The following is a 14,997-nucleotide window of genomic DNA, read 5'->3' on the forward strand; positions in this document are numbered from 1 at the left end:
TTTTCGGCAGGAGAAATTTGGTGTTTCAATACTTACCTACTGCACCAGAAGATAGGCCTAGGGTTTTTTTACCTCCTGGACATCATTTTACACGACACTGGACAGTTTCATACTGAGCCGACTTCTGACTTATTTTGTGCTAAGGCCTGGTAAGTGATGGTGACATCGGTCACAAGGCCGTCCTCTGTAGGCCCCTTTGGGAAGTGGGTAGCGAGATTGTGCCATGGAAGACCTAAATGCCCAACTATGGCTCAGAATAATACTCTTGCCCTTTCTAGCCCCTTATAGAAATAAGATTACCTGTAAACTTAAGTTTTTGGGCCTCTTGGTTCACTTCCTTGTTGGCTTGTTGGGAAACTCTCTACCTTTTTCTGCCCTTGTCTCTGAGTAAAAATTGCAATTGGGAACCAACATGCATCAGTTAAAAACTTTGGGTGGTGCCCTTGTTGTCTGCTTGCTCAGTGGACCAGGTTAAAATACTGACAGGTCAGCTCTGTACAGCTCCACTGCAGGTAAGTAATCTCGGTAGTTTTAAATGCTGGGCAGAAACCTGGCAGATAAGGTTAAAATTTCTCCCAATAAGTTTTATTGACTAACACTGCAAATGGAGAAATCATAAAAAACTATATAGTTAATTGAAGCTAGCAGTTGTCCTGTGATTTTGCTGAAGTGTGGTGACTGAAATGTACAGGAAGTGATTGTGATTCTTGCAGGAAGTGTGCGCTATATGTAAAATTTTATATTGATATAAAACTAATCAGTTTCCCATGGCATTGCAAATGGCAAGTAAGAGAATATGGCTGCTTCCTGATCTGCCTTTACTCCCTTCATTTGCCGTATTTCTGCTTCTCTTTCTTTCATTCTACTTGTTTGCTTCTTTCACTCTATGGTAGCATTTTCCCCCCATCAGGGGGGTTGTGCGGGAGCGGGCATGAGCGGGCGGGTTCCCAATTGGTGCCCCTGGTAGGGGGCGGGGGGGGGGCGCTGCCATTTTAGGTGGGCGGGCTAATTAAGGCACGCCCAGCGTGACGTGCGCTGTGCTCTCCCTGTGTGGGCGGGTTGGGGGGGGGGGGATTTCCTGAGCTGGGAGTGTGCTCTTACGTGCTGCCTCAGGGAGATCGGCTCAAATGTGAAAAACAGATTAAAGAATAGAAAAAATTTTACTGACATGTCCCCTCATGTGACACTGTCACTTGAGCTGGGACATGTCCGTAACTTTAATTTGAAGAGTATGTTAAGATTTTAAAACCCTAATGGAACCTCATCCCACCCGTGGATGAGGTTTCATGTTTTTTCTGAAGGCCGCCTGGGCTCTTTGCCTGCCAGCCAACCTTAAAGTTGGATGGGCAGGTCCATTGAGTGTTTTAAGTACCTCACTAATGGCCGACCTGAAATTCTAAATGATCCTGACCCGCCCCCGCTCATCAACTAGAATATGTTGCCCTATATTTTGCTTTTCTTTTCAGGTGTAAAGTGGAGGATAATGTGGAATGGTTTGGTACGGTGGGTAAAGAAACCATCAATACTACAGGTTGCATTGGGGGTGTGGGTTGCAAATAACATTTGACTCTCAATGGCTCTCTTTTCATTCCCTATCTCTACCCCTTCATCTACCGCCTACAATTTAGTTTTCTACCAGCCTCTCATTCCCTTCACGACCCCTACTTCTTCTATTTGAATTATGTGCTGAACTCCTACTTCTTGTTCTCCCATTTGCTCTGCTGTCACTCAGCTCACCTTTAACCACCCCCTCCATCCCCACGCCCACCCTCTTCCACCACCCCCGCCAGGCAGATGGCTAAAGTCCACAACCTGATTTGCTCCTCCCTTGCAGATCTATTCCTCCTCCTTATCTGTCTAGGGGGTAACATATTAACATGGAGGAATGGCTAGCCAACAGGGAGTAGGAATAAATGGGTTTTTCCAGGTTGGCAAACTGTAACTGGTGAAGTGCCACAGAGATAGGTGCTGGGGCCTCAAATATTTACAACCGATATCAATGACTTGGATGAAGGGGCCAAATGTATGGTTGCTAAGTTTGCTGATGACACAAAGGTAGGTCGGAGAGTAAGTTGTGAAGAGGATATAAGGAGCTTGCGAAGAGATATAGATAGGTTAAGTGGGTGGGCACAAATTGAGTATAAAAGTTGGGAATTTTGCTGCAATCGTACAGGGCGTTGGTGGGACCACATCTGCAGTACGGTTGTAGGGCAGAATTTTCTGCCTTCCGGGCGGGCGAGCCCGACCCAATCTCCGGCGGGCGGGGAGCCGATCCCTGCCAAAGAAGCGGGCCCGGCACCATTTTACATGGGTGGGCCAATTAAGGACCGCCCAGCGTGACGTCCGCCGGGAAGCGCTATGCGCTATGCGCTTCCTGTGCGGGCGGGGAAGGATTCCCCAAAAGCGAGAGCGTGCTCTTTCGCGCATGTGCACGAAAGAGCGCACATCTCCATGAGGCTAAGTGCTGCCTCAGGGAGATCGCTGAAAGTTCTAAAAACATTAAAAATAGAAAAAGTAAATCGTTAACAATGTCACATGAGCTGGGATATGTTCATAATTTACAGCAAAACTTTATTAAACATTTTAAATCCCTACATGAAACCTCATCCCGCCGGTGGATGAGGTTTCATGTTTTTTCTATTCCTCGCCGGGGCTCCTGGCCTGCCCGCCAACCCTAAGGTTGGACGGGCAGGTCCTTTAATTGTTTTAATGACCCTGTCAATGACTGCAATTGGCCATTGACAGGTCGGCGGGCCCGCAGCTGATTTTGCTGCAGGCCTGCCTTCCTGAAAATTTAAATGGGGCGGGATGATGTCGGGGGTTCTCTTAAGAAAGAATGTAATTGCTTTAGAAGCAGTTCAGAGAAGGTTCATTCAACTGATTCCTGGGATGAAGGAGTTGTGAGGGAACGTTGGACAGGTTAAGCCTGTATTCATTGAAGTTTAGAAGAATAAGAAGTGGTCTTATTGAAGCATATAAGATCCTGAGGGGTCTTGATGGAGTGGATGCTGAGAGGATGTTTTCTCTTGTGGGAGAGAATAGAACTAGGGAACACAGGTTAAAAATAAGACAGAGATGATGGGAATTTTTTCTCTCGTTTGCCTGTGGAGTTCTCTTCCCCAAAGAGCAGTGGAGGCAGGGTTGTTGAATGTTGTTAAGGCTGAGTTAGATAGATTCTTGATTAATGAGGGAGTGAAAGGTTATAGGGATTGACAGGAAAGCAGAGTTGAGGTCACAATCATAACAATCATGATGTTATCAAATGGCGGAGCAGGCTTGACGGACCGAATGGCCTACTACTGCTCCACTTTATATGTTCATATGCACCTCCAAAGATGTTTTCTTTGTTTTCAAAACTTAAATTGATTAAACATAGAAATTAGAATAAGATAATTTTCTCTGCCTTTCGACATTTGATTATGATCAAAACACAGGTAAGCTTAAATCACTCAATATGAATTTGACTTAATTAAAGCTTCTGAAATTTGCACTTGTCCTTTATTGTGCAGAATAATGGAAGCTAAAGCAAAATATCTAATCAGTTCAGCTGATTAAAAGCTACTGATACATCCGGGGCAATTAGGTACACTGCACATGCTCAGACTGCATAATCCAAATTTAGCTCAAAGTCTCAAATCAGAGTAAAACTATTAAATCCAAACCCAGGCTGTTGGGAGAAGCTGTAGCTTTCAAGTAAAAACTTTAGTTAAGTGATAAAGAGACATAAAGCCATTGCAATAGATACATTTAAATGTACTATGTATTTTGTTTTTATTTTGTCTAAACTGTCATGAAGGTATTAATGTACATAATATTTTGGAAAATATTTTTCTATTAAAAAAGAAGTTTAGTCTGCAGGTGTGTCTTAATTGGATTAAAGCCAAGTCTGGGTGCTTTGATGGGTACTCGATTTGGTTTGTAACAGAGATGGCATGCTTTTGCATTTTTCGAATAGAGCATTCAAGAAGTGGGGTGAAAACTGACGCCTTTCTAGCAGCTACTAAGCAATATGTTTATATTACTAATAAAATTGGTACTATGAAAGGGGTTTCATTGTTGAAAAGTGAAGTTCAAAGAGGCTGGTGAGACAATAAGAATTTGAATTCAATCAGTGGTGGTAGGTATAACTTCAGTAGTTTTCGAGTGTGCAGAGCAGAGGCAATGTGAGATCAAAAGGCAGCTGTAAGCCTGCAACTGGCTCCACAGTGAAAATAACCTCATTCTGAATTTGTAAGGTGAAAATGCTTTGCCTGGTGTTTGGTTAAGTCTATGGGTTGCTGTTGCCTTAATGGAGATTAGTTTGGGAATTTGTTAAAAGTTATGATAGTAGTAATTTGTAGCCATGCGTATATATTTCAACTTGTGTAAATTAATAAAATGTTTTCTTTAGTTTAATGTAAAACCTTGAGAACTGATGGTCTGATTCCTGAATTTAGAGTCGCATCTCAAACATAACACTTAAAATTATAGGTTATGACAGTTGTTTAAAGTTTCCCTCTGGGATTTTTAAATAACTCGGCTTTACCCACTGCATCAGTCATAACAAAACCCACAGAATCACAGAATTGTTACGGAGTAGAAGGAGGCCATTTGGCCCATAGTGTCTGCACCGGCTCTCTGAGCATTTTAACTTAGTGCCAGTCTCCTGCCTTTTCCCCATAACTCTGCACGTTGTTTCTATTTAATAATCATTCAATGCCCTCTTGAATGCCTCAATTGAACCTGCCTCCACTACACTTCCAGGCAGTGCATTCCAAACCCTAACTACTCGCTGTGTGAAAAAGTTTTTTCTCACCTTGTATTTGCTTCTTTTGCAAAACACTTTAAAACTGTGCCCTCTAGTTCTCGATCTGTTTATGAGCGGGAACAGTTTCTCCCTACCTACTCTGTCCAGATCCCTCATGATTTTGAAAATTTCCATCAAGTCTCCTCTTAGCCTTCTCCTCTTCAAGGTAAACAGTCCCAACTTCTCCAATCCTTCCTAATAACTGAAGTGTCTTATCCCTGGAACCATTCTCGGAAACCTCTTCTGCACTCTCTCCAATGCGTTCACATCTTTCCTATAGTGTGGCGCCCAGAACTGTACACAAATCTCCAACTGAGATCTAACCAGTGTTTTATATAAGTTCATCATAATCTCCCTGTTCTTGTACTCTATGCCCCTATTAATGAAACCTAGAATACTGTGTGCTTTAGAAACAGTTCTCTATATCTGTCCTGCCACTTTTCATGACTTATGTACACATACGCCCAGGTCTCTCTGTGTTCCTGCACACCCTTTAGAACCCTGAGTTTGAACATTAGGCATTTCAGTGACTCTGGAAAAAATGGTACATGAAAAAACTGTTCACATAGTAATTTGTGGCAGCCTCGTGGCTAAATTGGTAAGCTAACATTGTCAAACCCATAATAAATGTGAGCATAGGAATATAGGGCAGAATTTTACGCCTGCAGAATTTTATGGTCCTACTGAAGTCAATGGAATTTAGAATGGCTCGCCACATTTTACGGCCCCATTTCCACCATAACGATGCTGTAAAATTTTGGCAATATAAGGAAAACACTTGTACAACTGTTTGAAGTGACATAGTGTAGAAAGGGCATGTGTGTGGTGCGCATTTGAGTATATGTAAAATTTTCAACAAGTTATAGGTATGTGTTTAAATCATTTGACGTTGGTAACCTGCTAACAAATCTTTTTCTGTCTTGTTGTCTTACAGTTGCTGTTCTGCTGAAGGATGATTATTTTGTCAGTGGAGCTGATCTTCCAGGCAGACTTAAAGCAGAAAAGCTGGAATTTCACTGGGGTCAGAATAAAGGTTTTCCAGGTTCGGAGCACAGTCTTGATGGAAAAAGATATCCTATTGAGGTGAGAAAAGCATCAAATTGGTGAAATGTTATTTCACCGGATAATAAAAATATGCCTGTTTTAATGGTGCTGTATAGTCACTTGGTTCACTTGTGCATTAATTGAAACTTGATTTATATCAAATATCAGAATTCACATTTATGTTCCAGTTTGATATTCTTTGTTTAGCTCATGTAGTAAAAGCTCTGAAGGCTGGTGCTTTCCTAATGTCTCAGTCATGATCCTTCTTCCCAGGCAGCCAGTGATATGGAAGAAGCACGAATCCCAATTTCGAAGACAATTCAAACATTGCTTACAATACATGAAAGTCCAGATTGTATATTTGTTATATCTTTGCTGGGTTTGCATTTTACTGGGGAAGGAAATGCTATTTTAGGTTTCAAAATGTTCTTTAAAATGTTGTAGCAAGCGACCTAGATGGAAGGTTGCGTAAATCATGTAAAACATGCTGCTGTTTGCAAATGGTAAACATTTGCCCATTTTTGCTCCTCCTCATCAAAAGTGTTTTCAAAATGAAGTTCCTTTTATTCTATACAACAACACCTATAACTCCAGCCTTAGAAGATCACCTAAGAACAGCAGCAAGGTGAATTTCCTCATTTTTGATGCCAGCTATCCTTACAGCTTCTTTAAATGAGATTGCTAATTAATACCAAGCTAAATTCACTTTTGTGTTGTGGAGTGGCATCCACTGGGTGCTGGTTTGGCACAGGCCAAACTGATTTCAGGTAAGAGAAGATCATCATCACATCTTGATCCCAAAAAAGAAAGTCTTGCATTTATATAGCACTTTTCACATCCTAATGTCTCAATGCACTTTACAGCCAATGAAGTATTTTTGAAGTGCAGTTACTATTGCAGTGCAGGAAATGTAACAGCCAGTTTGCGCACTGCGTTGTCCCATGATCTGCAATGTGATAATGACCAGATATTCTGTTTCTTAGTAATGTTGACTGGGAAAGAAATTTTGACCAGACACTGGAGATATCTCCCCTGCTCTTCTTCGAAATAGTGCGATGGGACTTTTTACAACTAACCGAGCAGGGAGATAAGTCTCAGTTTACCATCTCATCTGCTACAGTGCAGCACACCCTCAGTACTACACTTGAGTGCCAACCTTGGTTTTTGTGCTCAAACCCTGGAGTGGGACTTAAACTCAGAATCTTATGATTCAGAGGTGAGAGTGTTTCCAACTGAGCCGATGGCTCCAATGGCTGACAGATCTGAAACAATGGTCCTTTAAACCATTTGACGATTTAAGCTCATTGAATTAGTTGTTCTCCAATGGTATATTTAGTGCAAATTTATATATGTAATGATACAATGGTTGGACATCCTGATGCAGATGTTGATGTGCTTGATGTATTTGTGATTTCGTCACTGAAACACCTTCTCAGCAGTTGTACTGAATAGTGCATGACATAACTCATTGGCTCCTGTTCTGCTGAAGATTTGACTGCTGCGCTGATCAGAATGCAGGAGTGTCCTCTGCTCATTTGTAGAGAATGGATGTATTTTGTTTATGAAAACAGCCATATTTTCTCTCATCCCTTTTTTCTTGGTTTTCCTGCACTGCTATGTCATTTTCTAAATGGGTGAGCAAATAATCTTTTGTGAGGCCTTCAACAATCTAACTTGTGTATAACCAACCAATCATGGATTGCCCCACCAGCCTCCGCATTCAAAGGATCATCCTCCGCCATTTCCGCCAACTCCAGCATGATGCCACCACCAAACACATCTTCCCTTTACCCCCCTGACGGCATATCGCAGGGATCGTTCCCTCCGGAACACCCTGGTCCACTCCTCCATCACCCCCTACCCCTCAACCCCCTCCCACGGCACCTTCCCATGCAACCGCAGAAGGTGCAACACCTGCCCCTTTACTTCCCCCCTCCTAACCGTCCAAGGGCCCAAACACTTCTTTCAAGTGAAGCAGCATTTCACTTGCACTTCCCTCAATTTAGTCTACTGCATTTGCTGCTCCCAAAGCGGTTTCCTCTACATTGGAGAGACCAAACGCAGACTGGGTGATCGCTTTGCGGAACACCTTTGGTCTGTCCGCAAGCATGACCCAGACCCCCCTGTCACTTGCCATTTCAACACACCACCCTGCCGTCATGCCCACATATCCATCCTTGGCCTGCTGCAATGTTCCAGTGAAGCTCAACGCAAACTGGAGGAGCAGCACCTCATCTTCCGACTAGGTACTTTACAGCCTTCCGGACTGAATATTGAGTTCAACGACTTTAGAACATGAACTCTCTCCTCCATCCCCACCCCCTTTCCGATCCCCCTTTTTCCAATAATTTATATATATTTTTCTTTCCCCACCTATTTCCATTATTTTAAAATGTATTTCCATCCATTGTTTTATCTCTACCTTTTAGCATGTTTCAATCCCCCCTCCAACCCCACCCCCACTAGGGCTATCTGTCCCTTGCTCATCCTGCTTTCTACCCTTAATGTCCCCATTAACACATTTCTTAGCTAATGTCACCACCGCCAACACCTCTTTGTCCTTTTGTCTATGACATCTTTTGGCAATCTCCACTTATCACTGGCCCTCTATCCAGCTCTACCTGTCCCCCCCACCCCCCTTAAACCAGTTTATATTTCACCTCTTTTCTATTTTTCCTTAGTTCTGATGAAGAGTCATTCGGACTCGAAACGTTAACTGTGTTCCTCTCCGCAGATGCTGCCAGACCTGCTGAGTTTTTCCAGGTATTTTTGTTTTTGTTGTAGATTTCCAGCATCCGCAGTATTTTGCTTTTACTCACAGATGATGATGCACTGTTCACTTAATTTTAAACTCCCAGCCCGGGTAGAAATGAAAGTACCCTAGTAGGCATTTTCCATTTTGACATTGGAAACTCTGGGTGGAATTTTCCATCCTGGGTAGTGGGGCAGATGAACACGCACAATCTTCCACTTTTAACCTCATTAATTTTGTATCTGTGAGGGAGCTTAGTGACTCTTGTAGTGAGAGCAGGCCGAAAGTCCCCCAATCCACCATCACCACATGGAGTCGAATGTCCTGGCACCAAAATTAAAGAGCACCTGAACAGACATTCGCTCATTGTAGGCCAGTAGGCTCCGCACTACTACAGAGTTCTTGTGGCTGCAGCTCGTACTAGAGAAGCTGAAATATGAGGCTGCCTCCGGCACTGCCTGTCGCTCATCTTTAGATAAGAGCACGGTCGACGATATATCCATAGTTGGGCCAGTGCTCGCTGATGCAGTGTTCCATGTTCGCCAGCCTCTTGACCTTCTAGAGGCCCCGTTGCCTCTTGCTTCTCAGGCCTTTGCTCCTCCTGGCCCTGTGCCAGCCTTTGATGGGCCCCCCTCCTCCTCATCTGGATGAGAGCCATTGCCAAGGCAGGGTTGCCTGTAGCCTACATCATCAATGCCTCAGTAGATATGTGAATGAATTGAAGTGATACATTTAGTGAACATGTCCTTTACAGGTTTCCCTCCATCTCAAAGCCAGCACACAAGTGCTAAGCCCTTCATCTGGCTTCCATCTAGAGATGGCATCTACACCCTATCCTACAGATGAAGGACATCCTGGAGGACCAGAGATGGATGTTCCTCCTGTACATATTTGAATGTATATGGAGACATTGCTCTTTGACCAAGGAGATGACAGCCATGTGCAAGAAGCCTCATGTGGACACTTTTCCCCTTATCTCCATTACCCTCTTCTATAGAAAGCATAGACAGCATAGAAAGACTAACCGCATGATCCATTGTCAGCCATGTCCATTGACCTGGGAGGATGGAGGTTTGGAATCACTAGTTGGCTGCCCTGTACCAGCTGTGCCCCTTGGAGGCATTCCACCTCCCTCCCTCCCTTCATCCCTGCCTCTGACTGCAGCCGATGGCAAATGGCACAGAATGAACAGCAGCTCCACACGTTGCTGGGATCTTGATGTTATGAGACCCATGAGTCAGGAACAAATCTGCGGAAATTCAGGCTTAACAATAGAGAGGAGAACACAAGTGAGCATCTTTGACGTTCCATTGCCTGATAATTACTAGGGTGTTTAGTCAGCCACATGTACTGCCCTTGAATTCCACCCACCCAAAAAGACCCTCCTCCCACCTCAAGGAATCTCACTGATTGACTAACTGTGTGGTCAAGGTAAAACTTGCTCCACCACCTTCTACCCTTCCTCATCACCCAACTTCCCCCCATCACCCTTGACCCACCCAGTATCGCCATTCCTGTCCCCTCTGTCACACTTGAACCTCCTCCCGTTACTCTGGACTCTATTATGATCCACCTCCTCATGCCTTTTCTCCTCTTAGAGCCAACACCAGTTACCTTCTCCATGCCCACCCTGACCCTGCCCCTGCCCCTGCCCCTTCCTGTTATCCTAGCCACCTGTCTTGCCCCCCTTCATGCTTGTCCTCCTCCACCCACCCAATGAGGCCTCCACCTACCAGACTCTCATCCTGGACCTACCCTTACCGCATCCCACTCCCCGCTCTGACTGTGGGTGTTGCCCCCTATCACAAGTACCCTGAGTTCTCCCCCCAGGACCCCACAGTCGACACCACCGACCCCGCCCTCTAAGACACCAGTAATCCAGAAACCCAGGGTAATGTTCTGGGGACCTGGTTTCGAATCCCGCCATGGCAGATGGTGGAATTTGAATTCAATAAAAATTAAAAGTCTAATGATGACCTTGAAACCATTGTTGATTGTTGTAAAAACCCATCTGGTTCGCTAATGTCCTTTACGGAAGGGAAATCTGTTGTCCTTACCTGGTCTGGCCTACATGTGACTCCTGATCCATAGCAATATGTTTGACTTTTAAATGCCCTTGAACTAGGGGGCAACTAGGGATGGGTAATAAATGCTGGCCTGGCCAACGACGCCCACATCCCATGAGCGAATTTTAAAAAAATCTCTCCACCATTTGTCCATAAGTCTGCCTCCCCTTTCCAGCCTTCACTCAACCCTTCCACCCTACCCCCGCACCCCCTCCAGCAGTCGCCTGGCTCCCTTGATCAGCCTTGGCGCAACGTTTGCTAATGGCACTTATTATGAGTGAAGTTATGCGAGGTCCCCAAGAAGGAGAAAGCAACATCTAAGGACATCAAAATCATGGAAGAGGTGAAACTCGCTGGGTGCACACCACTTATACACAGTAATAAAACTGAATGTTCTAAATTCTTGCTGGTGGCAAACTTAATTTGGAGGCGGAGCTTACTTCCTGCAAGGTGGCCTTTTAACGAACATGCATGAGATGCTAATGCATGCAAATGGGGTTTCTGACATTGTTTGTCGGGAAGTTCAACCTATCTTTAACCTGCATTGAAAGTCAGAAGAACTCCACCGGTTTATTCTGCTTTTGGGAAACAGATTTTTTGCCTCCCATCAAATTAAGTGCCCCCACCCGCTGTGATTCCCGTGGCTGGTGGGAGCAGAAAATTTCGCCCTCTGTGTGTGTACATGTAAACATGCAAGTGTGTACATGTGCTCACCTCCTCTGCGATGCAGTGCATTGGCGTTGCAATGCAATTTTAGAGAACAACATCTGTGCATTGAATTCGATTTTAGATTGACAAGACCATGTGATGTATCAGAATCTAGACTGAACCCAGCTAGATGAATCCTGGAAAACATTTAAGAGTTCGTTTGCATTTTCAATCAAACTGGCTTTACAGACACTGAATGGTGATCTGATACCACATTGTAGTGAAGTCTGTATAGTTACCAAATAGACCATTACCAAACCAATGTAGAGATAGCCTCTAATAGGTATTCTCCACAGTTTATGTTGTTTATTTACAAATTATTCATTGGAAAAATGCCTCCATTGGTCTCCTCTACATTGGAGAGACCAAATGCAAACTGGGCGACCGCTTTGCAGAACACCTGAGGTCTGTCCGCAAGAAAGACCCAAACCTCCCTGTCCACCCTGCTCTCTTGCCCACATGTCTGTCCTTGGCTTGCTGCATTGTTCCAGTGAAGCCCAACGCAAACTGGAGGAACAGCACCTCATCTTCCGACTAGGCACTTTACAGCCTTCCGGGCTGAATATTGAATTCAACAACTTTAGATCTTAAACTCCCCCTCCCCCCATCCCCACTCCGTTTCTTCCCCCTCCCTTTTTTTTCCAATAATTTATATGGATTCTTCTTTTCCCACCTATTTCCATTACTTTTAAATCTACAATTAATACCTTGTTAGTCTTTCCACCCCACCCCCACTAGAGCTGTACCTTGAGTATCCTGCCATCCAATCTTAATTAGCACTTTTCTTAGATGATATCACCACCTTCAACACCTCTTTGATCCTTTTGTCTGTGACATCTTTTGATTATCTGCTCCTATCACTGGTTGCTTGTCCCCACAACCACCCCACCCTCAACTTCTCTCTCCCCCCGCCCCCCACCTTAAACCAGCTTATATTTCACCTCTCTCCTAACTATACTTCAGTTCTGTTGAAGGGTCATGTTGGACTCGAAACGTCAACTCTTTTCTTCTCCACCGATGCTGCCAGACCTGCTGAGTTTTTCCAGATAATCCTGTTTTTGTTTTGGATTTCCAGCATCTGCAGTAGCTTTTTGTTTTTATCCAATTAGCTATTGATGTATTCTCATGTGACACACAGAAGGGATCACATGTACAAAATCACAAAGTTGCACCTTTAGGAGTTGATCCTAATAAAAGTTGAAGGTTTATAGTTGCACATATGCTGTCCCATATACCCAGAATTTATAAACTTGCTTTGAAAAAAGTTTTTCTTAAACGCGCCAGTAAAAGATAACAGACTATGAGGGAACGTTTCTGCATTGCTACAAGTGTAGCAAAATAGTAAATCTGTTTCTAATGAATGGTTTATGATTTTACTGCAGTCAGTGCAATAATAATCCTTCCCCTTACCCCCAAATGGTTCCATAATCTGTTTTCAGAAGTTTCCATAAAATTCTACAAGAGATCTTGGGATGGCAAGTGTAGGCTTTGTTCCTTTTAAACAAGCTCAGCTCCGGCAATTAACATTTTTTCCCTTAGCTGCCCTGGGTATCTAGTGTGATTCCCAATAGGCTCCCCTGTTCTCACCTTGAGAAGTACAGCCTTCCGGGCTGAATATTGAATGTGAGGTGGAATTGGAAACTTCCTGACTTCATGCTATGATTTTGCAAGGAAGGTGAACACAAGGAAAATATGCCCATTGCCATATTTTTAAGCAGACAGCTAGCATTTCAGCCCAGTGTTTGACAAGAAAAATCATCATGTTCTTTATTAGCATTAGACGTGATCAGTATAAACCAGTTTATTTGGAAGTTGGAACTGGAGTTTATCGGGGGCAATTGATTCCAGTCCCACCCTCTATATGCTTTTTTGACAACTCTTGCCGCTGTATTTGTAGAATTTGTAGAATTTCCAAGACTTCAAATAAAATAGGAACTGGGCTTAAAGAGATGAGTTTTGTTTAAATTTTTAAAATTGTACTAAGGTTTACAGCAGAATCACAGTTGGGTTCCAAAACACAAAAAATGTACTAAAGAAAGTCTTACCATTAAGGGAAGGGCATACACCCATAAAGAATAGAGGATAACACAAAAGCAAAATACTGCAAATACAGGGAATCTGAAATAAAATGAAAATTTCTGGTTTCAGCAGGTCAGTCAGAAAGAAATAGTTAATGGGCAGAATTTTAACTGCCAAGGGGAATGGGCTCAGATGCAAAGAGGCAATTAAATCCCAGACAAATGGTCATTTGGGAACCCAATATAATCTCACCCACATCCAGGTTTGACACAGACAGGATTGCAGGCAAGCGTGTAGTTGCAGGATAAATTATTGCAATATACAAAAAGGCAATTAACTTTGGAATTAATCCACCATTAGCTTTAACAACCAACATGCAGGTTTCCTGAGCTCACTGCAAATCATCAGGATCAGGCAGGCAAGTGCACAATGGGGAGTGCTTCTTCAGTGAAACTGACAGGTTAGGAAGCCTTCAAACAGTGAAACTGAATAGCTGCAGCCATGTCTAGGTGATAGGCTGGTGCTCATAGCACTTCTCCTGAGAATGTGCTTTCACTGCTTAAGAGATGATTGCCAACTTCTTGGAAGTCTGTTTACCTGTCTTGCACATGAATTACTTTGATCTGTACTTACCTGCAGTCAGTCTCCACCACAACATGGGAGCAGCTGAAACATGGGGAGATGGTAGCGTAGTAATAATGACACTGGATTTGTAATTCGACTTATGCTCTGGGGACGTGGGTTAAAATCCTGCCAAGGCAGCTGGTGGGATTTAAATTCATTTAATAAAATCTGAAATCAAAAAGCTAATTTTAGTAAGAGCGACCATGAAACTGTTCTCGATTGTCATAAAAATCATGTGGTTCACTAATGCCCTTTTAGGGAAGGAAATCTGCTGTCCTTACCTGGTCTGGCCTACATGTGACTCCAGACCCACAGTAATGTGGTTGACTCTTATGCCCTCCGAAATGGCCTAGCAAGCCACTCAGTTCAAGGGCTATTAGGGATGTACAGTTCCGGTTTCCACATTATAGGAAGGGCATAATTACCCTGAAGTGAGTACAGAGGAGATTTACAAGAATGTTGCCAGGGCTTGAAAATTGCAGCTATGAGGAAAGATTGGATAGGCTGGTGTTGTTTTCCTTGGAACTGAGGAAGCTGAGGAGGTGACCTGATTGAGGTTTACAAGATTGTGAGGGGCCTAGATAGACTAGATAGGGATGTCCTGTTTCTCCTAGCAGAGAGGTCAGTTACCAGGGGGCACAGATTTAAAGTGATTGGTAGAAGGATTAGAGGGGACATGAGGAAAAGTTTATTCATTCAGAGAGTGGTAGGTTTTTGGGATTCACTGCCTGGTTTGGTGGCAGGAGGCAGAAAGCCTCAACTCATTTAAAAGGCACCTGGATCTGCACCTAAGGTGCTGTAACCTGCAAGGCTATGGACCAAGTACTGGAAGGTGGGATTAAAATGGGCAGCTAGCTTTTTTCTTTTTTCTTTTTTCTTTTTCAGCCAGTGCAGAAACAATGGGTTAAATAATATCTTTCTGTGCTGTAACTTTTCTATGGTTCCCGGGTTCAATGGATGGACAACAAATGCTGACATTGCCAGCAATGCCCACATCC

At 43.6% G+C, this 14,997-nt stretch overlaps 1 protein-coding gene across 1 annotated transcript in view; it reads left to right on the forward strand.

The window, feature by feature from the left end:
• LOC144681722 (receptor-type tyrosine-protein phosphatase gamma-like) overlaps window positions 1-14,997 on the forward strand; it is an 803,078-nt gene that overhangs the window by 357,546 nt on the left and 430,535 nt on the right. Inside the window, exon 4 of the mRNA XM_078543625.1 lies at window positions 5,721-5,869. Coding sequence (XP_078399751.1) covers window positions 5,721-5,869 — 149 coding nt within the window. The remainder of the gene's footprint in view (window positions 1-5,720; window positions 5,870-14,997) is intronic.

This window comes from Cetorhinus maximus, chromosome 6 (genome assembly GCF_964194155.1).
Source record: "Cetorhinus maximus chromosome 6, sCetMax3.hap1.1, whole genome shotgun sequence".
NCBI lineage: Eukaryota > Metazoa > Chordata > Chondrichthyes > Lamniformes > Cetorhinidae > Cetorhinus > Cetorhinus maximus.